Genomic DNA, 22,303 nt, shown 5'->3' with positions numbered 1-22,303 from the left:
CAGGCCTGAGTTCCATGTAGGGGGCTTTCCTATGGGCCCAGTTACTTTGCTCAGCTGACTTGAATACACTGCTGCTCCCTCCAGGGCCTGCTCAGAGGCAGAGGAAGGGCAAAGGGAGCTGGGAGAATCTGCAGGTAGCTGAGGCTTGGGGGACCTAAATGAGTATTTGGATGAAGGGTTGCTCTCCACAGACAGAGTGGATCTCCTGAAGCCCCCCGCCCATCCCCAGCCTGACTGCCGTGGACACCAGAGGGGCCCGTCCTCCTGTGCTGAGGGCCATGTCAGCCGGAGGTGGGAGACGACATACCCACCTAGCCGGGGCAAACTCAGCCTCAGCCTCTACCTCAGACTTACTTTGTGCCAGGGAAGAAACTACTTTTACCCTTGTGTCCCGGCCTCCCCACCCCTTTACCCCAGTATTGGTGCTCAATAAATTAGCCTGTTGGCAAAAGGACACTCTGCTATCTGTTCTGCGTGTGAGGAGGACCATGTGTGTGGCCCTGAGCAGTCAAAGAGGGTGCATTAAGTTCCCTACAGATTTCCTTAAGCGTATCAGACGAATCGGAGCTGCTGGGGAAGGGAGGATCCCAACTCTTTCAGTTCCAGGTGTCAAAATCCACAAAGTCCCACATTTGGATCATTCGACCATGTGACCTGAGTGAGTGGAAACTCCGCCCTCCCAACCCGTGTAAGGTGGCACAAGCCAAGGCTTATTTTGAGTCAGCTCCCTTCCTGGTCCCCAACCACAGGTGTGATGAGGCGAGGCAGAGGGGGTGGGAGGGGACCAAAGGCAGGGTCAGCAGGGACTTTCTTCCCTACCCTAGACTCACCCAGGCTCCAATGTGAGGAGTTGTATCAGCTCCACACGGACCAGGAAACACAGGTTTCAAACGTTTGGTGACATGACCTCTCCCCCAGCAGATATGAGAAGTCCCAGGGAGTGGCAGTGACCCGGAGGGCCTCTGGGAACATTAACCCCAGCTTGCTTCTCTCTCCTGCCTTTCTCCCGCCTCTCGTCCTCCCTGCCTTTCCCTGCAGATCTTTGGTGAGCAGCCCCTAGCCCGGCCTAGGGCATGCCCCAGTTCACTTTCGCCTGCTTCTGTGGCCTCCACGGCTTCTGCAAGATGAAGAGGAAGAAAGAGGAAGTTCACAGAGAGCGGGAAACAGCAGTGTGAGCAGGACTGGGGTCCCTTCTGCAGTCCCCAGGAGGCTCCAGGCCTCAGGCGCCCACTTCTGGCTGAGGCCTGGAGCAGGAAGTCTCGATTAGGCCGCTGCTCATCTCAACTTTTGGCCTGACTGGATCAGCCTCCTGTGTGCCTGGGCCTCCTCACTCCCACACCCTCGGGCTTCTAATCCCTAGAGACCTCCCTGGTGAGAAGTCCCTGCCACTCCAGGGGAAGCCTAGGACCTGCCATTTGCTTTTCTGAGACTGAAAAACCTCAGGGTGGCCTCTGAGGGCTCCAGGACTCTGCTTAGGGTTACTCTACCCCCCTCTTGCAGCCCTGCTGTTGGCTGAATAGAAAAGGGGCTGCTCTGCCAGAGAGGCTCCCAGGACCCTGATCCTGCAAGAGGCCTCAGCTAGGCTGCACTGGTTGAGGTGAGACAGGCCTCTTCCAAGACCCTGAGGCAGGAGCCTCCCTGGCTATGGGAAATGAGGCCTTTCCCATCCTGCCTAGTGTTCCCCTGGGCCAGGGGGAGCCAGGCCCGAGGGGGCAGGCTGGCTGTGAGTAGGCTGGCTGAGTGCGGACGGTGAGAGGCAGGTGGCCAGCTGTGTCTCCCTCTACCCAGATCTCCCCACGTATCAGGGAGCAGCCTCCCCTCCAGCCCTGGCCACTCTGACCCACTCGCTTCCTCCATGGCAGCAGCACAGATGTGGGAGGCCTGTTCCCCAGGCCCTGACTCCCCTCCTCAGAGACTGTCTTCCAGGGCCAGACTGAGGGGCCCTTTCCAGGACTGAGCTGTGCTCTCCCCTTATTCTCCTGTCTCCTTGCCTAACCCACCTGCCTCTTCTTTCTCGTTTATCTCAGAAGCCATAGAGAGGGAAATGCTTGCATGTGGTGCCTTTAGGGGAAACGGGGGGAAGGGGCCCTCTAGGACTTTCTTAGACTTTTCCCCTAATCTCCCCATTGACCTTCAGATCGGTCTCTACCCCCATTCCCAGCCTATTTCCAGAAGGTAGGAAACAAACAAACAACGATTTTCTTTTTTCCTTTCTCCCTTCCCCCATTTTGATAGAATTTAGCCTTCTGTCATTGTGCCTAGACTTTTCAGTTAGGTGCTAGAGGGTCACGCGGAGCCGACAGCAGAGACGCTTTAGCAGATTCTGTAGCTTTAGCAAGTCTGCTCTCTATTTCATCACAGAAACAGTTCAGCCCAGGGACAGAATAACCTTCCTGAAAGATAACAGGTGACTGGGCAGAGAAGGTTGGGGCTCTGGCACAGAAGGAGGGGCTGTGCACCCCTTTCCTTGGAATGTGGGGCTCTGGGCAGTTAGGGAGGGCAGGAGACTTCTGCTGGTTCTTCCAGAACCTAGGAGAAGCAAGAGCACATTCTGTCCTGCAGCCTTTGCCTATCCAGCTCATGCCCCACGCTCAGTGCATTTCCTGGGCCCCTGGCAGGTTCGGTGGGATCCAGGTCATCTTTGTGATTTCTCTCCTCCCATCCTTTGCCCTACCCCCCAGCCTCAGCCTTCTACAATCTGTTATTTCCTTTTATATCCAAAGAATTATAAACAGAAGTCCTTCCCTCAAGGAAACAGCAATAAATGCCAGTGGGGTCACAAGGGACAGAAAAGAAACACCCTGGTTCTTCAGGCTCTTGGACAGCAGAGGCCTTGGATAAGACAAAGAGATGGGCAGAAAAACCTGCAAGGGGACCTTGGTACAGAAGCAGGAGAGCCTGCCTCTAGGGCATGTGTGTCCCTAGTGGTCGCCTGTGAGGCTGCAGCCCAGAGAAGTCACTGCTGTGGTGGAGGATGAAATTGTATCCCCTGGACTCAGAGGTGTTGGGTGTTATGTCCTGACCACACAGGCTCACCCGGAGGAAAGGTCAGGAGAGTGGAGACTTGCGGGAGGGGTGGCGAACGACAGCTTCCTCTCCTCCCCCAACCCCCGTGGCCTCAGGCCTTGGCAGGGGTGTCAGCTGCAGGGGGTTGGCAGTGAGCCTGTTCAGAGAGCTCCTTTCCCTGAGAGAACTCCCTTGGCTCTGGAGGGATACCCGATATCTTGAGCCCCTACTAAGAGAACATGGGAGAGGTCCCAAGGTCAAGGTGTTTCTGAGTGGAGACCCAGCTGTTCCTGCAGACAGCTGCCCTTGGCCTCCAACTTGGTGGTCCTGTCTTCACCCAAGGCTAAGGCTGGTGCCAACGATGCAGCCGAAATGGCCTGAGTAAGGGGCAGCAGCCCTTCTAGCCAGACACACCACGTGCTATTGTCCCTGTTTCCTTTTCAAGGAAATGGGGACTTTGCTCCTGTCCGCATGTCAGGAGGCAGTCTGGAGACCCATCCCCGCCTTTCTGCCCCTGGGTGAGCTCAGGGGAGAGGTTTAATCCAAAAAGGCAGATGTGGCCCCGTGTCCACAGGCCGGGCGCCCCAGGACCTCTGACTTGTAGTCCAGGCTTTTCTTCCTCTTGCTCTTTTTTTTTTTTGGATGGGGGGCAGGTCTGACCAACCTATTTCCTGCCCTGCCTTGAGTCTCACTCCTTTCCAGAGGTCGGATTAGATGACTTGCTCTCTGTGTTTCTAATTCCCTTCACTCCACAGTTCCCTTTCAGGCTCACCTCAAGGTGGGGACCAGGAGCTCTTAGAGTGAGGCAGGGGACACACAGGTAGGTGATCCTGAGGAGGAGTTAGGGCCTCTTGTTTTTGCCGTGTGGCAGAGTCTTCGTTGCAGAAGGGCAAGAGGCTTTAGCCTCCTGGGCCTCAGTTTTCCCATCTATAAAAAAATGCCCCACACCCATTTCCCCTCTCGCACTGTGGGCTGTTAAATGGGGATGAAAAGGTGTGAGGGTATTTGAGGCTCTTGTGACTCGAATGTTGTCTGGGACCCTGGCCCAAGGGACCAGAGGGGCTTCTTCTCATCTCAGGTTGAAGTTTTTTTGTTTTTTGGGTTTGTTTGTTTGTTTGTTTTAGAATGTCATTTCCTTCTCCATTCTCAGGGGAGGGCTTTTTGAATGTAGCTATGCATCGATAGAAATATATAGGAAGATTATTTTTGAAAAAAAGAAGCAATAATTTAACTGAAATATGCATGAGGTAGCACAGTGAGATGCGAAGAGCTGTGAGCCGGGAACCAGGTCTCCTGGCTCTAGCCCTGCTTGGACGCATGACCATGTGACCTTAGGCTAGTCATGTCCTATTTCTGGGACTCAGTTTCCTCAGCTATAAAGACAGGATGGCACTCATGTCCTCTAAGTTCCCTCCAGAGACCAGGGCTCTGCGGGTCTGAGAAGTGAAGCCTCTGCGAGGCTGAGGGCTATGCAGGTTCCCGTACCCGCCGGCACGCCCCGTGCATGCAGCAGAGGAGTGCGGAGGGTGGACGGGGGTGCCAGGACATCTAAGGAGCGGGGGTGGTGGGAGGGAAAGCCAGAGCACCCAGAGCTCATGCCAGGATCCTCCCCGGCACTCCATGCCCTTCTGCCTTCCCTCCTTCCTTGAGCCAGGCCCAAGAGGAGTAAGTCTCTGGGCCTGGACTCTAACTCCAAGCCCTGTCTAAGCCACTACAAGTGCCACTTTTGTTCTGTCTCTCGCACATGCGTGCGTACACACACACGCCACCTCTTGCAGACGGGATCTCAAAGACCAGCTCCTTGCCCCAGTTACGTGACCCATGGGCTTCGCTGGTGAGCCCCTCTCCAGGCTGACCGAGGTGGGCCTCGTTACCTGGCCTTCTGCAAGGGGAAGTGCCTCAGGCTGCAGTCTGCCAGCTAGAGGCTGAATGCACACTTCGCCCAGTGGCTTGTGATGTGCTGTTGGTGGGATGGGCTGATGACTGTCTCTGGATGGAGAATTGCAGCCTCCAGTTTCCCGGCACTCCACCAAGGCTGACTCCTGAGCTCGGCAACTTGCTTCCTTGCTTCCGGTCTCTACAAAAGGTGGCGATGAGACCCATCCCCTCCCTACTTCACAGGAAGGCATGTATTGCAAGGGCACATTGTATCTGATGTGGCAGATGTGCCTTGAACTTTTGGAGACAATCAGTTAACCACGAAGACTGGCTTTCGCCAGATAAGGAAATCTCTTGGTGGGCTCCTTGCAGACTGATCCAGAAAACCTAGTGTTCACCTTGAAGGTGGCTGCCGTGCCCAATGGGCGGTGGGGCTGACAACACCACCTGAACCAAGAATCAGAATCCGTGTCCGAAGAGTGAATGCTCCATCTCCCTGACACAAAAACAGGAGCAAGAGCCGGCCCTCACCCACCGTCGCCCTAGTCCCAGTACAAACACCACCCCGGAGCAGGGAGTGCGGCTTGTCAGATGAATCTTCCACCGCTAGATCAGTGCCTGCCGTGTTGGGCTGCCTGGCCAGGCTCACCTGGGGCTCCCTTCTCTAAATCCTGTGGGATCAGACCATGAAGAGGGAACAGAAACTTCGGCTGTACACAGAGGAGCCCAGGGGGTCAAGACAACCCATAAGGGGGGTAAGGTGTTGCGTTCAGGGCATTTTTGGAAAAACTCATGCTGAGGAAGAAATTCCAAAAGCCAGGAGCCCCCAAACTGGGCAGCCCAGGTTCTGGAGTTCCAGGGTTTCCTGGTGGGCAGCCTTCCCTCCTCCCTCAGCTCATTCCGGTGTTCCATCCGAGAAGTGAGAAGTGGAGGAAAGCTGGAGGGGGATGGCAGGACCCAGACAGATCCTCAGGACTCTCCTAGCCTTCGTTGCCATGGTAACACCGCTATTTTTATCCTGTTGTTCATGATGCTCAAAGCTCTGACTCTCTCTGTTCCTGAGAGGCCAGGCTGGCTTCTGCCTGCATCCTTCAATGCAGCACCTTCTCCCAGAGGCCTGAGAAGAAAAAAGAGCAACAGAGGAAAGGGGAACCCACTGGGTTACCCCTCAACCAGCGGACCCATTTGACAGCAGTTCGCCTCTGCACTTTTGAGCCTTTGGTTTTCCAGCTGGCTTAGGCTCTCGGTTTCATATTTTCAAGGACATCACAGCTCCCCATCATCTCCCTGAGAGGCTGCTCCTGAGGAAAAAAGGCAGCAGAGATGAGTTTTCCCGTGCAGCTTTGACACAGACTGCTGTCCTTCTTAGTTCTGAAGAATGTGCTATTGGTACAAGCCAACTCCTGGCCCCTTGAAATGGGCTGGGGAGCTAAGTTTGGTTAACCATCAGATAACATCACTGGGGAACCTAAAGCAGTCCCTCCATCAAAGAACTGGGAAAACTGGGCTTCGTGGCTTTGTTTAGTCTTTATGCTCAAAGCAAGTTAGCATATATCCTCCAAGCTGAAGAGCAGACTCCTGGGTTTTTCTCCTTTCCTAATCCCCATGGCACCATGTTTCTAGGGGCTTGAGGTGAAGGCAGGGTTTTAAAAAGGATTTCTTAGAGCTGTTCATCCTCTGTCCCAGCCTCTGGTTCTCTCCCTATGTACCCACTTACACCTCAGTGGCAAGGTATCCCTGAGAGTCAGTGGTGCTATATCATTCCCCACCTATATGCTCTGATGGTCAGTGAGATTTGAACTCAGCATCTGGGGTGGTTGGGTTGGAGCGGAGAGCATTTCCTCATCCTCAAGACCGTGACCCTGGAGACAGGTCAAGGTCTTAACCCAGTAAAGTAGCAATCATATTGTGCTGGACTCCTGCACTGAGGTTCTACCTCAGCTGAACTGACTCCTGGATGGCTGATTTTTCTAGGGTGGCTGGGACCCATTTACTAAGCCTCTACATGGTTTCATTTTGGCTCAAGTTGCACAGTTTTCCAAATCTATGCACCTGGAGTAAGCACTTTTCTGGTTGCCTCTGAAAAGCATGCCGGCAAACGCTGCTCTGTTAATTGCTGTAATAAACAGACTTTATTATATCCCTTTGCAGTAAATGAATTATGTTGTCAGAATAGATGGGGCATCCGTGTTTATTTCACACTGTGATACACTGCAGCAGCAGAAGCTAAACATTTATTTCCACCAGCTCTACTGGGGAGAGGAGGGAGAATGAGGCTGGGAGGAAAAATCGGGAGCATGGACATAAAGTGAGGTGATGGGGTCTAGGAGGAGGCTTCTGGAGACACACTGAGCCCCAGGAGCTGTGAGCCTCACTTGTGCTACCTATAAGTTGAGGGAAGACAGCCTCCTGCCTCCTAGCATCACAGAGGAAAAGTGGGATAAAGCTGCTGGAGGAGATGGGGTGGGGACCAGGGAAGGTAGGATTACAATACGATCGCATAGACTTAAAGGTGCTTTTATTTTTTATGGAAAGAAGCCCAGCCTTTAGGTAGGCTTCTCAAGACTATTAACAAAGGGGAATTTTCAGACTTACAAGGAGAGAAAGATGCTCTAAGATGGCATAATATTAAGGATAAGAATTTTTCTATCTATGGTATGTGAATTATCAAAAAATTTTTAAAAGAATTATTGCATCATAACTTCACTTTGATTGGAGGCGCAGAGCTTCCTAATTATCACTGAGAGGGGCTGGAGAGCTAGGGCCATTGGATCTAGCGCCAGAGCCAGCCTCCTCTAAGGCATGGAGACTTTTGGGGCAGGAAGAGGCTAATGTGTCACACACTGCTCTACAGTTTAGAGCAGTGGATTGACTGCTGAGAAGGACAGCCGCCCCTTCTCTCGGTTCAGCCACCATGGCGCCTGGCACATAAGCACTCAGTAAGACCACTAAATGGTCTAGGGCAGATAAGTGCCCCATGCCTTTCGATCTTCAGGAGTCGGCTGGGCTCTCTGCCCCTAGACCTTCTGCTGTCAGTACCCCAGTTCTTACCTCCTTGTGTGGGGGAAATGTGTGCTATGTACTACTGTCAATTCAATCCATTCAATCGATATTGAGTCCTGATTGGACAAAGCCCTGTGGGAGGAGCTGCGGGAAAAACACAGGGAAATCAGATATTGATTTCTCCTTGAGGAACTCACAATTTAATAAAAAGCAACATGCCAAGGCTCGAAGGATGCAAGAGGCCTTAGACAGAGGCAAGCAAAGTGCTTTAAGGCTCCAGGGGCCTGAGAGAGCACAACTGTTGGGAGGGTGGAGAGGGATCAGGGAGGCCTTCACAGAGGAGGTGGAATTTGAGCTGAGCCTTGAAGGGTGGAGAGGAAAGTGTGTTCAAAGCACAGATCCCGGGGATCCTTCTCTTCTCTTTGCCAACATCTACAGACAGATGCCAGACGGAGCCAGCAGTGCCCTTGCAAGCAGGTGCTATATGCAGCCTCTTCTGTCACAGGTGGGCCCTCTGGCTCCCAATTTCCTCTCAGCTCCAGGGGTCTGACATCTGAAATTTCATTAGTGCTTCCTCTCTTTCACTTTGTGCTTTGATCCCCTGGGGCTTGTCATCCAGGAGGGAGGCAAACACCGGAAACTTATCAGTCATTTGCCCCACAGCATCCACGACTATGTCAGATTCCCTCCTTGCGGCCGGTTTCATTAGGATAGAGGGAAAAGGCATGAGAGCATCAGTGGACCTCTGGCTTGGGAGAGGGGGACCACTTACAGGGGGAAGGAGGCAAAGGAAGATGTAGCTGGGAGCTCTGACAATGAGCTCCCCCTATTTCGCAGCAGCTCTGCCCGCCCAGGACTGTGCATTCTTATGTTCCTTCTGACTTCCTCTCCAGACCTCCTCCCTCCTTTTCCATTCCCTTTCCTCTCTCCTACTACCTCTATCCCTCCTCTCCTTCCAAAGAGAGTCAGGAAACCTCAAAGACGTCTTATGATGTCCCACCTCATCTCAGCACACTGCCTGGGTCCAAAAGACTGGTGACAGAGGCATGGGCTGGCAGTCCTAAGGCTGCTGTGTTTCTGTCCTGGCTTTGCCCCAGCTAAGAGGTTTGTTGGTAGACACATGACTTTGTCTGTCTGGACCTCAGTTTCCCTGCTTGTAGAATGGGTGGAAGGAAGGCCTCCGCCTTCCTTCCTTTCCACTGGCTGTAGGGGAAGAGCACGAGACCAGGGTTCTGATCTCATTTCTCTTCACTAGCTGTGGCAGCCTAGAGAACTCATCCCCCCAAACCTCTGTCTTCCATACGTAAAATGCAGATAATAATGCCCACCCCGCTAGTTTTTGTGAGGATCAAATGAGACAGTATGTGCCAAAGTGCTTACTTTGCTCAACGTCCCGCACAAAGCAGGGGTTCAATGCTAGTTAACTGAAGGGTTAGCTGAAAGAATTACAAACGGCAAGAGATTCTGCATATCACATGTTGCACTGCCTCTAGCACAGTGTTGGGTATAGGATAGAGATTCAGAAAACAAGTGAAATTGAATTGAGGAAAGGTATGAAGATGTCAGGAATTATTAAATTAGCTCACCTGTGTCCTGGATAACTTCTTTCTCAGGTAATTGACAAGAGGTAGTGCATAGATATGCTTTGCCCTTGAATGACGTGTTGTGTGATGCCGTGAAAGTGAGCTAGGGTTCCTCTAATTTCTGATTCTCCTCACCATCTCCCCCTACCCTGCCCCCCACTGGCTGAGTGCTCCAAGACACGTCGCTTTCGTCAGCTACATTTTGGGGAGCATCCTGCAGGCGGCGCTCTCCCATCATCTCAGCCTCAGCAGAGCTGGGGCTGGGGTAAGGAGTGAGGGGAGGAGGGGAAGTGTGAAGGAAAAACAGGCCCACGCGTCGCTCACATATTTACATTGGAACTGTCAAAATAGTTATTTTTAAGTCGCGTTCCATCTGCTGTGTTGCGGGTTTACAATTGGCAGGGTGCGGGCGGCGGGGGGCCTCCGGCACAGTGGGTGTACCCCGGCGGCGTGTGCGCGTGGGCCACTGCCTCTTCCTATTGCCACTTTGCACCTTGCTTTGGAAGCCGCCGAAACCGTTGGTGCCCGCCTGCACAACCTTTCCGGCTGTGCCTTTCCCCAAGGCAACGTGCATCGCATCCCAGCCAAGATGGAGATCTGTCCTGAAATCACTGCACTTGGGAAAGGAGATTCCACTACTTTGTTTGTCCACCTGGCTCTGTCCCTGATCACTCTCAGTCTGGAAGTTCTTTTCTGTAGCCTACCTCCACACCTCCTAGGTACGGCTCGGGAGCATTCCATCTCTAAAGCAAGATTTTATATGCTGCAGATCCAGGTCTGATTTAGAGGACTGGCTCCCCACCCCACACACAGCTATCCACTCCACCAGCCCTTCTTGGGAAGGCAGGAGCTGGGCATTCTTCAGGAACTGATCAGCGCGTTGGCGTGGGCCTGAAGCTGAGGACCCTTGGGTCTGCAAGCAGTGGAGAGAATGACTTGGCTCTAAATATCAGGAGTGGCAAGAATTAATTGTTCCCAGAAAAGTGAGGAGCCTGTGGGTCTGACACTCATTGTGCTTCTTCCTGGCTCTCTTGCTGGCTTTCAGGGGCAGTGGGATTTGAGACAGACGCTGGCTGGCCCCGCTGCCATCAATATGTGTCCTGGCCCTGTCCAATGTCTGCTCTGTAATGAGCAGTGTTTCGGAATGTCACCTCTGTTAATGGGGAAGCGGCACCTGTGCACAGCCGGAACCACCTCTCTGTCTTCATTAGGCAGTCCGCAGCCTGGCTGCCGGCTGCCCTCGCTGGGTGACAGATGACAGGGATGAGGAGCGAGAGCAGCAGCCTCCTGCTGTCCAGGATTCATTCCCAGACACTGACCCCGAATGCCCGTCCCTGCTGCCCCCAAATGGACAGCTAGAAGAAAATGCCCTTCTAGGGCAAGGTGCTGCAAGGACAGATAATAGCTAAAAAGCAAGCGAAGGCAAGTGGAGGAGATATTTCTAGAAAGGGACACCAGCCCTAGCCACTGTGGTCTCCTGTTTAGATTGCATTACGAGGCATCTTCTCCCCACCTCAGCTATCTTCACAGGCCACCTTTTATGTCCCTTCTAATAAATCTGTGCGCAATGCAAAAGTCACAGGACGAGTGTAGAACAGCATTCTAATTCCAGACTTCCCTTTAACCAGGCCTGCATATTGCCTCTCAGCAAAATCCTGCTCCTTTTATCCACCTGAGACAAGGGGGCACTGAGATGAACCAAGCCCAAAGTGGCGTGAGACACTGACATGGCTTCAGAGAACCCCTGCTACCGTGATGAAAACATCGCCATGGATACCATCTTCCTCTGATTCAGTTCAATGGTCCCACCCTCCCCCCAGGCTGTGTTAAACAGTGTGGCTTCGCCTTTGTCTCCTCCACTGCCCCAGCCGGGCGTAAGCAGCCGCCTCTGCTCTCCACCTGACTGGAGGCAGCCGTGGGTTGGTGCCAGCTTTGGAGGGCTGGGGCAATAGTGAAGATCACTTGGAATTGCCCAAGGCAACTGTCTGATCCAGAAGTTACATGGATAGTTGGTTTTGGGCCTGGGGCAGGTGGTCAAAGTAGCTTCATTTTGTCAGGCCCTCACTTTGATAGGTTGTGAAGGGGCCACCTGAGGGCTTGGGGTTTTCTCATTACCCTTCTTTCCTGTCTCAGTGAAGGGCTCCTTTGTCATCCTTCAACTCAAGGCAGAAAGTCATCCTTGACACCAGCCCCAACTCCCCACCCAGCATTTGATCCATCACTAAATCCTGTCGGTTCTCACTCAGATCTGCTGATCTCCATCCCTGTCCACAGCCGCCACCACCTTCTAAGTCCAAACCATCATCTTCACTCGCCTTGCTGCTCCAGTCTCATCTCCACCATGCTATTGCTCGCGCCGCTCCAGTCATCCTGACTTTCTTATTGTTCCCGAAACACAAGCATGACCCTCCCTCACCACCCAGTCTAAATTAGACCCTGCCTCCCAAGTCCTTCTCTGTCACATTATCACATTCTGAAATTTTCTCATTCACTTCAATTGCTCGTTTGCCTGCTTTCCCCTCCAAGGATGTAAGCTCTAGGAAAGCAGGAACCCCATCTGCTTTATTTACTAAGAACAAGGCCAGATAGGACTCAGGGAATATTTGTTGAATGAATGGATGAATGAATGAATGAATTTAGTTTGCTACAACCTAATGCCGCCGCATACCCAGTCCTGCGCCGCTCTGTCATTCTCTCCGTAGCATCTAGAGGCATCTTTCTCAAACACAAATGTCATCATATCACCACCCCCTGCTCAAAGCCCTTTGGCGATAGGCAAAATGTTGATAACTGTTAACTGTCAAAGCAGAGTGATGGGTATGTGTGGGTTTCATTTTACTTTCACTTCACTTGCTTATAATTTACTTCAGCTTGAATCTATTTAAAATAAGTTGAGTTTTAAAAGTATGAAAACATACGGAAACACCGTAAAACCTTCGGGGGCTCCCGCTGTCCACAGGATGAAACCTGGGAGCTCCTTATGCTTCCAGGTCCTTCGCCGACTGGCCCTACCCCTCACCAGTCGCCCCATCGCCTCACACACTCAGAGGATCCCCAGGAAATATCCACATTTCCTATCAGTGCCAGGGATAGTTAGAATTCTCCAGAACAATTATTTTGTTTTATTTTACAAGTACGGAATGATAGGTTTTTCTGTGCGGCTGCTAGAAAGCTATGACACATTGGAGAGCCTCCTGCAAGTACAGAAAAGGTGTCAGGCCTCGTGGTTCCCACCTCCCTGAGCTTTGTTCTTGGCTCCGTTTTATGCTCCCACTTGTTCTTCTTCCTTTGCTTCCACTTTGGTTATTCTTCTGTGGCTGTCCCCAAACCCTCGCGGGTACAGTATCTCCTTTAAGCCATGCGAATTCACCTCTCCTGGTTTAAGGGTGTTCTTATTGCAGTGTAAAAGCCCACTTCCTTCAGGACTTTCTCTCTCTCTCTCTCTCTCTCTCTCTCTCTCTCTCTCTCTCTCTCTCTCTCTCTCTCTCTCTGTTCCTAAGAGGAAAAGCGGATCCCTGACTGGTCTTTATAGGAAGACAAGATACACTTAGTTTCCCTGAGCTCACAGGGAGAGCTGGGCTACAATACTGAATGAGGTGGGGCGATGCCCTTATCACACCTGTGTCTTCTCCCCACCAAGTACCCTAGGATGGAACCCTGGTGCTACAGCATCGCAACGGGGCTTTATCACAGCTTGCACTGTGAGCAATTACCCTGGAGACTTACTGAAAATACTTTTTTAAGCACTTGAGATACATTAATTCGGTCCTCAATAATTCCAGGAAGAATGTACTATTATTATTATATTCCCCTTTTGCAGATATGAAAGCCAGGACCCAGGGTAACAGAGCATAAAGTGGCAGGTCCAGCATACAAATGGAGGCGATCTGGCCCCAGGGTGTGTGCTCCTAACCACTCTGCATTTGCCTCTCGAGGCCTTCTGGTGGGTCCTGAGCACCTGGTTGTGACTCTGGCCATCCAAAACCTCCCCATATTCCCTCTGCTACTGTTCACTATTGTCTCACAGGGAGATGAGGGCAAAGGACCTACTACCTCTCTCTCCCTGCATCTTGCCCCACATGATCAGATTAGTCTTCCCCATGGCCCTGCTGTCATCCGTGATCACCATGATCATCCCATCATGGGTATCAGAGGGCCCCAGAATGGGAGGCTCCTGGATGCAGAAAGGACCTGGGGCCTACACCTTAACATGCAATTCTAGGACTTGCTGGTTCAAGCCTATCCATCCTCTTTGCCAAAGCGAATCTTTTACTGAAGCCTAGTCCTGTCCCCATTCCTCCCGTTCAAAGCCTTTGTTCATGATGTGTCCCTGTCCCGAATGCCCATCCTACTTCCTGCCTATCCGGACCTTATGTTTAGGTCTCACTCTGAGCTTCACCTCCTCCAGGAAGCTCTCCCTAAACATCTCCTGCCCCCAATCAGAAGTAATATTTTTCTCTGCTCCTGAACTTCTTTGCCACTTATGGGTACACGGTATAGGTATTTGATTATGAACTTTGACTTTTTACCTTTTCCTTTGTGTGTTTATGGTTCATTTCTTCATCTAGAATATAATCCCTTTCAGGATGGAAACCACATCTTGCCTGTGGCTTAAGCACAATAAATCCCTGTGATCTATAGGATACCAGGGAAGGAGACTTCAAGACCATAATTTGTCAGCATCTAAGGTTTGGTTTGTCTTCATAACAGGACTAGACTCTAGACTCACCCTGGTTTTAAGCAGCAGCATAGGAAAAAGGGTAGATGGGTGGTTTCCTAACTTTGTGTAGCAGTGAGTCTTCCTTTCAAGGAAATATTCACAGGAGCAAATATGTAAAAGCAGGCAGGGGCGGCTGCCCAAAGCAGGGCTGCCCCGTGCCCCCCACCCTTCCACAGCAGCTCGGAGGAAGTCTTGGGGTTGGAGTATCATAGTTTGACCATCACTAGGGAAAATCGTGTCTTATTTGACAGAAGAAAAATGTACCAAATTATTTGGGTTACTGAAAGAAGAAACAACACACGCTTTTTATTAAAAGCATATTTGCTATTATTGTGTTTATAAAATGGCAGTTAAGCAACTTTTCCCTCCTTTGCATCTTACAAATTTGTTTTTGTTTTTTCTCCATTAACCTTGTTCATGCCTTATTCTCTTGAGGAGAAGAAGCTTCTGCCAGAGCCCTTGCTGCATTCAATTAAACAATCCATTCACTCTTCCACTGTCCGCTTTAAATGGCAATTCCTTGAGAGTAGACACTCTGCTTTATTCATTTTCTCCTTCCTCTTCAGTCTGAGCGGGCGCTCGGTACATAGTAGGTGCTCAGTAACTGAACTCCCAAGGGGTCTGAGTCTCTAGTTATGCAGCCACCTCAGTGAGCCAGACTCAGCGCCTGTGAATGATCCACACTGAACTGTAATGTGAAGTGGCTTTACTCTGCCCTCCCCTCCCCTGCTCCCCCCTTCCCCTGCCCAGCTATCAGAGAATATTGGCTCAGAGAATATTAGTTAATTTTAATATTAGCCTAAGAAAGATTAATTAGGAAGGCAAATTTGCTCTAAAAGGTGTAATTAATTCCAGAGCCAAATAGAAGAACGTTATGGATTATCTGCATTGCTGCTGCCTTCAAGTAATGTATATAATCAAGGGCTGACTAGACGAGGACAGAATAATTTTTTAAGTGTCTGTGCTGTGTAGACCAACCGTCGTATGGTTCCTTACGTAAGCAGGCGGGCTCATGGCTAAGATGAAAGATTTAGATCGAGGTGCGGCCTACGTAAGTTACGAGGAACCATTCAATCGGATGCCCTGGTCTGGCTATTCCAGCTCCTAGATCACTCATGAATCGGGTCTTCCTCGCCAGTCTTCTGCCAAAGTGGTCTCATCCAAGTCAGAATTGACTCTTTTCTGGACTGTTGTAATAATGCCCCCAAGCTGACTTCAGACTTTCCTACCAACTCATCTCCACTCAAAATCGAGCCTAAATAGTTTCAAATTCAAAAACACATAATCCTCCACCCAGGGTCAAACATAAATTTAATCATGCCATATCCCACTTACTAACTTCCAAATGTGCCTAGAGGTGAAGCGTTAACTCCCCTCGGTGTGGCCCACAAGATCCTTCACAAATTGACCCCAACCTACCCACCTGGCTCATTTCCCTTCTCGCTTACCACACTCCTCGATTGCTGTCCCTTGTCCCCTGTAACAGGGCCAACTATTGCCCATTCTGGAATTCTCAGCCTAAATGAAACTTTCAAATCTTGGAGGCTTCCAGTTCTGGGCTCCTATAAAAAGAACTGTGTTAACCACTTATCTTATTTTTGTGTGTGTGTGTGTTTTCCTTTCTCTTTAAAAAGACAATGAGCTCCTTAAAAGGCCAAGCATAACGTCTGCCCCATAGGAGATCAATGGCAACTAGAGCAGCTCCTTGAAACCAAAACTTCCTCTTTTCTCCCCCAGTCAATAGCCAATGCAGCTTGAAATATCTGGGAACATCCCTCAGTTTTCTGCTTCCTTTTGCCTGCCTAGCTGAGGCTCAGAGGCAGTTGCCTTCGAGAGGAAAGTCACAGGAGAACTGCAAGTGATGCAGGCTTCAGCCTGACAGCTGCTGATCTTTGCTTTAGCTGATTTCCCCCTTTGCAAATGGTTCATTGGCAATTGAAACTGCACATCTACTTTCTGCTCCCCTATGTAAATTGCATTTACATTTAAATTGTGCATTCTTCCAAAGGATAGGATTAGTAAATAACGGCAGATTAAACTTAAGGAGAGGAAATTGTGCCCCATGCCAAACCTGAGACTGAAGTGACATCTGGCTTCTACTATTTCCGTTATTTCAGTTTAATAACAGCATGTGGCATTATGGGAAAAGAAACTGGATCTACATTTTAATGAAAGGAGGAAGCGCTCAGGGTTCAGATACCTTATCATGTTGAATACCTAGTCGATTGGCAATTAAAACTTGTTTTCCTCAAGAAATGGAATAAAATATCTTTGCAGTCACGGAGGGAATAAAAAACAAAAACAAGCCAATGCCCAAGACTTCACAGATAAAACCAGAGGAAATGGGCAGGTGCCATTAACATCAAAACCAGATATTTCGGGATACCGCAGAGTACAGGAATTCTTAAACAGAATAACGCTGAGAATAGAACCGTGGATATACTGGTGGGATCTTCAAGAGAATAACCTCAGAGAGAACGGTTGGCACGTAATAGGGGGCTCAACCCAATCAGACCATCTGATTAAACTCCTTGTCAACCTAACGCTTTAGATCCCGGAGGTCTGGTCAAGAAAATATTTTAGAAATGTCTGTTTCATCCCAATAGTCTTTAACTGCTTAAATGGAAGCGGTTCCACCTGCTGTCTTTTTTTTTTTTTTTTTTTTTTTTTGTGGAAAGCAATTCTGGGAAATGTAAACAAAATATTTGTGCATCCTAATAACCCAAGCCTATCATTTATTTGCTTTGATTGAAACAAATGTGTCAATTTTCAAAGTCTTTTGTCTGGTGCATCCAATGTTTGGATGTTAGCAAATGTGTGTTATTACATGTTTGTTTAGAAACTGATTCTCTATTCAGAAACTCTCGAGCCATAGCACTTGGAACCACAGCTTGGGATCACTCAGTAAGCCTCCCTGACCATGCACCCGAAGGTGCTCAGTCCTTTCCCAGCATCTGTAAAGTGTTGAAATGAGAGGGTTTCATGTAAATAGGATGGAGCCTTCTGAAGATGTGGAAATTCTCTGAGGATAGGGCTCATGAATAATTAGAATAAAATTTATATAACGCTCACTGTATATTGTAACTCACTGAATGCTCGTAACAGCCCTATGAGGTAGGTATCATTGTCATCCCCATTACAGATGAAGAAAAGGAGACACAGTAACAGTTATTAATCTTCCCCGCCCGACATCACCCAGTTGGTAAGAGATAGAGTTGGATTTGACTCCAAGCAGGCTGGCTCCACTGTCCCCTTAACCCCTTTCAGGTGACTCCCTCCTATCTCCGGTATTTAATTAAGGCATTGTGTTTTCCCAAAGTTACATTTTGTCTTGCATAATTGCTTCAGCATAATTTGTCTTACATAATTTTCTCAGCAGTTTCTTTGGAAAGACTCAAGCTAATAGTATAAGGGATATTTCCTTAAACAAAGTAAAGCAACAGCAACAAAAACTGGCCTGTAATATAGATGATAATATCTGCCCCAGAAGTCTTATAGGAATGTGCAGATGAATGAGATGATAGGAAAAGTGCTTTGAAAAGGCCAAAACCATCAAAATTCTGCAATATATTATTATTTACCTGTGCTCTTCCTTGATTCTTATTTTTAAATGAGCGAATCCTTAACAAGTTAATGTAGGTTTCTTCCACTTTCTCATTTTTCCTAGAGGGTGTGGCCAAACTACCCATCTACTACTGTGGATCTTTTGATGATAGCCTAGATGCCTGTTTGTTTGATTTCTCCTTTATCTTCCCAGTTTCTTGGCACCATTTGGTTTGGTAGCAGCTCCTTCTCCTCACTTCCTGTGCATAACGATAAGTTCTCTGCATCCCTTGACATTTCATCATGGCAGTCAGCTTATGAAGTCAACCAGTGTCTCCTTCTGTTTGAACTTAAGTTAAATTAATCATCCGATTTTCACATCAGTCTGTTGCTATAGAGGTTACTGATGTCACACTGTCAGTATTATGATTATCATAATATTTAACAGGCAAAAGGGATTGGTTGCTAGTGGGAACCCCTGGGTGAAACTCACTCAGCTTTAGTAACCAACCCAACTGCTTAGACTTTAGACAACCATGTAAAGGGGTAAGTGGATTGATTATACAGTTAGATTCCATTTGAATATTTTTCTTCCATATGTGTGTTCCCTCCAGGCAATTGTCTAGTGTCAGTTGAAATTGATGAGGGCTCTTTCGGAGGTTATTTTTGGGAAAGTGGTAAAACAACAGACAGCTGTTCTTGAGAAGAAATGTCACAGGATCTAAGCCAGCTTCCAGTTAAAAAAAAAAAAGAAGAAAAAGAAGAAAGGAAGTGCATTGTCCTTTCCTTCCTAACATTAGGTTGTTACTAGTGCCCTGAAAGGGTTAATTCAGCTTCCCAAACAGGTAGGAAAGAAGGAAACCATATGTTTACTAAGCACCTATTGTGAGTCCAAATGTGACTCTGGTCAAAATACAGCTTTAAAAGTGGAGAACTGTTAAGCTAGGCATTGTCAAACCACACTGTTATACATGACAATTCACAGCTTTTTCTAGCTTGTATACAATGTTCTTCCTAATTGGACATTGATTGATCACCAGTAAAGGCAAAGTCATTACTTAAAATTGGTCCAGAACTTCCAATGCTGAGTAATTGTCTTGCCATCGTTTTCACACTATTAAAAAACCCAGAAACATGGTAAAAATGAGGTACAATAAATAACCTCTAAATTAAAAATCTCTGTTAAAACATTTGACAAATGGCTCTGTCTTTGTCAGGATTTTGTTAAGTAGGTGGAGGGGTCAGTTTGAGGGGGATAGGGGGATCAACTGAATAAAACTGATTGAACTTGAGGCTCTGCAGGTTTGGAAAGCCGTATCAAGACTCGTAAATCTATAAAAATCAATTTGCGTGCCAGAGAATGAACAGCTGACTTTTTTCAAATGCCAATTCAGCAATTACAAAGTCTGCTGGCGGTTAATTAAAAACTACTATCTCGTTAGGTTCAGAGTTAAATTGCAAGTGTGAAAACTACTACTGCTTGCAATAACGGAATACTCTGTACTCTCTGTACTCTCATCAAAAGGAGGGCAGGGATAAATAACTCTTATTTAACTCACTAAAAATCTCTCAGCTCTTTCATATTTAATTAATTTCGTCTTCTCAGAGCGTGATTCTTACTCAGAGCTCCTAAGCAATAATGGAAATATTTGTTCGTTTTGTGCAGAAGATTTTTCTCATATTTGTTGAGTGGAAAAGTTCGAACTAATTGAACCCCAAGGACACTGGGGCGAACGACGCTCATCCAAAGCTTTGTATTAAGGCAGCTAAACCTGGGAGAGATTTACGGCAGAAAACAGCCTTTTTTTGGTGGTTTTTGCTTTACCGTCTGTGCACCTCCAAGATTGGGGAGATCGGGTTGTAAACTCTTCTGTGGATGGGTAAAGTTTTAGTTCTTATTTGTAAGGCCATCTTAATGAATTTAATGTTTTACTATTTCAAAGATTCCACTATCAGAAAAGAGACCAAACCTCTATCACCATGGTGGACGTGAAGTATCTGAGTAACTCTGAATTACAGAATCGACTTGATGAGCTTGGATTTTCACCTGGCCCAATACTACGTATGTATGCTGCAAACATTAGAGAGTAGGTCACTTATTACTTATAAACTACTCCAAAGACTTAAATCATTCATAGTGGAATGAACATATGCAATGGAAATCATTAAAATAGAAATAGGAAAATTTTTTAAAAAGACTAGGAAACTATAAAAAGGGAAGAAGTGATAAATATACTCAGATCTTACTTACAGATTAGGAAGTATGGTGTCAGACAGAAGGAAATCCTTTTTCCCTCACAGTGAAAACCCAGTTACTCTTGATTATATCAACTTTTTAAAAATTATTATTATTGTTATTATTTCTAATATAGGCACTATGTTAACTATTTATGTATTTATTGTCCATATTCCCAACGGATAGGGTTATAACTTTGTCAGTCTTTTTCTCATTTGTATTCAATGCCTGACTCCATGGCTAACCAATAGAGGCCTCACCTTAAGTGTTTGTGGAAGGGAAGGAGTGAGTTGGGTAGCTGTGGGTCCAACTCATTATAAAAAACATAATTAATGATATAAGGTACAAGAATAAGGCTCTGAGTTGTAAAATACCTGAACCTAATAAGATTCCATACACAAACAGAACGACTTCATCTATTCTCCACATTCTTCCTCAGCTTCCACCAGAAAAGTGTATGAAAAAAAGTTAATGCAATTGTTGGTCTCTCCTCCCTGTGCATCCCCTGTGATGAATGGAACCAGAAAGCTGGACAGTGCTCAGGACTGTGATGACAGTAAAGGTACCGTCAGAAGCTATACTGCTTGATAGAAATTTTGTACTAATTACTACCTTGTCCAGCACGACTTATGCAGCTTTAAATGGTACGCAGGGTGACCTATGAAATAGCCATATGGCCTGTTTGCACACGGAGCCTGGAAAACAAGCCCCTGGGCTGCAAAAGGAATGCTTAATTCCACGTTTATGTTCATGCCAGTGATTCAACTGGGTGGAAAGTGGGAGGAAGAACGGGTCAATTTGCATGTGCTCTTACCAACTAGAGCCAAATCTGTGTTTGATTTCTAAAACCAGATGTTCCTACAGGTAATTTCCAGGTCTCCTTTGAGGTCTCAGCCTCTGCTTTGCCTCAACTGATAAATCTGACTGTTATTTTCTTGGAATTAAATGATTTTACACCCATTAGGAAAGATGACCAGATTGTACTTCTCTGTGCCTACTGCTCTCCCGACTTAATGGGAGCTGACCACGGCAGGTCTGGGTTCCAGGTGGGTAGGGAGTGGTGGCCTCTGGGATCTGAGGGCTTCCCTTACAGTGGCCCCTTTCTGTGGCACACCATTCTCCTTTAAGGGTGTCTAGTTTGTGCTCTTAGGGGTTGGGCTTAAAGATTCCCACAATATATTCCAAGGCTCTTTCATTCAATAAACATTTATTAGGAGTTCTCTATGAGGCACAGTAAAATAACAGGAAGTACTGTTTATTGAAAACTGCCATGCGTTTCCAGCCTAACTGCATTATCTCATTTAACCCTCATAACTCTTAGCTGAAGTTCAGAGAGGCCGAGGGACAGGCCCAGCATCATACAGCTAGGAAGTGGCCTCAGAAGATAAGCATCCATTAGAACGTGCCATGAAGAGTAAGGCTCATGTGTCTTCATCACCACTGTATTTCTGGTTCCTAAGACAAGACCAGGCCCATAGGAATTCAGTATGTGTTTGTTGAATGAAAGGGATATAGAACTGAGATTTGAACCCAGATTCGAACTCTCATAATTGTGCTCTTTCCACCACATGCCTTATACTTTTCTCACAATTTCTACTATAAGAATAAACACATTACATTTCTGACCATGTTTGAGCTACAAAAAAATATTGGCAATTTTATATCGTTCAAATTAATAGTTTAAGAAAACAATAAAAGTGCCTGCGGCCCTATGACAAGTCCCCTGGAATGCCTGGTATCGAAGGTGGCACAGATAAGAGCTTTCCCCAAGGGTCAGGCTTGGCTGGCCTCATTAGAGAGGGCAGCAGGGTTTAGGGATGGACCCCACTGGCCCCTGAGCAGGACAGTTAGCATGGGGGTGCCTCAGGGATATGGGATGTGTTCAAGGTCCTATCCCAGACCCGACTGCCTCTGTTTCCTGCCCTGGAAGGGAGCTGAAGGGACTAGACCAGCTCTCTGATGAAATGCGGTGCCAGGCTTGAAAGGAAAGGAAAGCTTGTGCACTCATGGCTTGTGACCGCCAGGTACTGCAGGTCAAAGCTGCAAAGTCAAGCTGTCGTGGTCTCAGGCTAAGCCGTCCTGGTTTCCCAGCACGCTAGGGTTAGGAGAAAATTGGTCCTTTGGTTTGTAAGCTTTGCCATTGCTTTACACTTGTCCTTCTAATGCTGGCCGACCATGGGCGATCAAGTCAGAGGCGGAAGCTCTGGGTCAGTCCTGCCCTAGCAATGCAATTCTGCGACGTCAGTGGCCGGTGGTGGCACATAGCAAAGCCGTTTCTCTAGGTTGGGTCTGAGTCAGACATTTGAGTTTGCTCACTGGAGAAGCCTCAGACCG

At 48.1% G+C, this 22,303-nt stretch overlaps 1 protein-coding gene across 2 annotated transcripts in view; it reads left to right on the top strand.

Moving 5' to 3' along the window:
• Positions 1 to 22,303, top strand: part of LEMD1 (LEM domain containing 1) — a 49,737-nt gene that overhangs the window by 7,838 nt on the left and 19,596 nt on the right. Inside the window, exons 2-3 of one of the 2 annotated variants that reach the window (XM_016140628.2) lie at positions 19,677 to 19,795; positions 20,409 to 20,531. In XM_016140628.2, the coding sequence (XP_015996114.1) occupies positions 19,714 to 19,795; positions 20,409 to 20,531 (205 nt within the window). In that variant the 5' untranslated portion in view covers positions 19,677 to 19,713. Of the gene's footprint in view, positions 1 to 1,038; positions 8,097 to 19,676; positions 19,796 to 20,408; positions 20,532 to 22,303 lie in introns of those variants that run through there. The other variant, XR_004955091.1, reaches the window with a different exon arrangement.

Source organism: Rousettus aegyptiacus, unplaced genomic scaffold (genome assembly GCF_014176215.1).
Source record: "Rousettus aegyptiacus isolate mRouAeg1 unplaced genomic scaffold, mRouAeg1.p scaffold_m13_p_17, whole genome shotgun sequence".
Lineage (NCBI taxonomy): Eukaryota > Metazoa > Chordata > Mammalia > Chiroptera > Pteropodidae > Rousettus > Rousettus aegyptiacus.
Note: the sequence above shows the minus strand (reverse complement) of the source record. Positions and strands in the feature narration are given on the sequence as shown.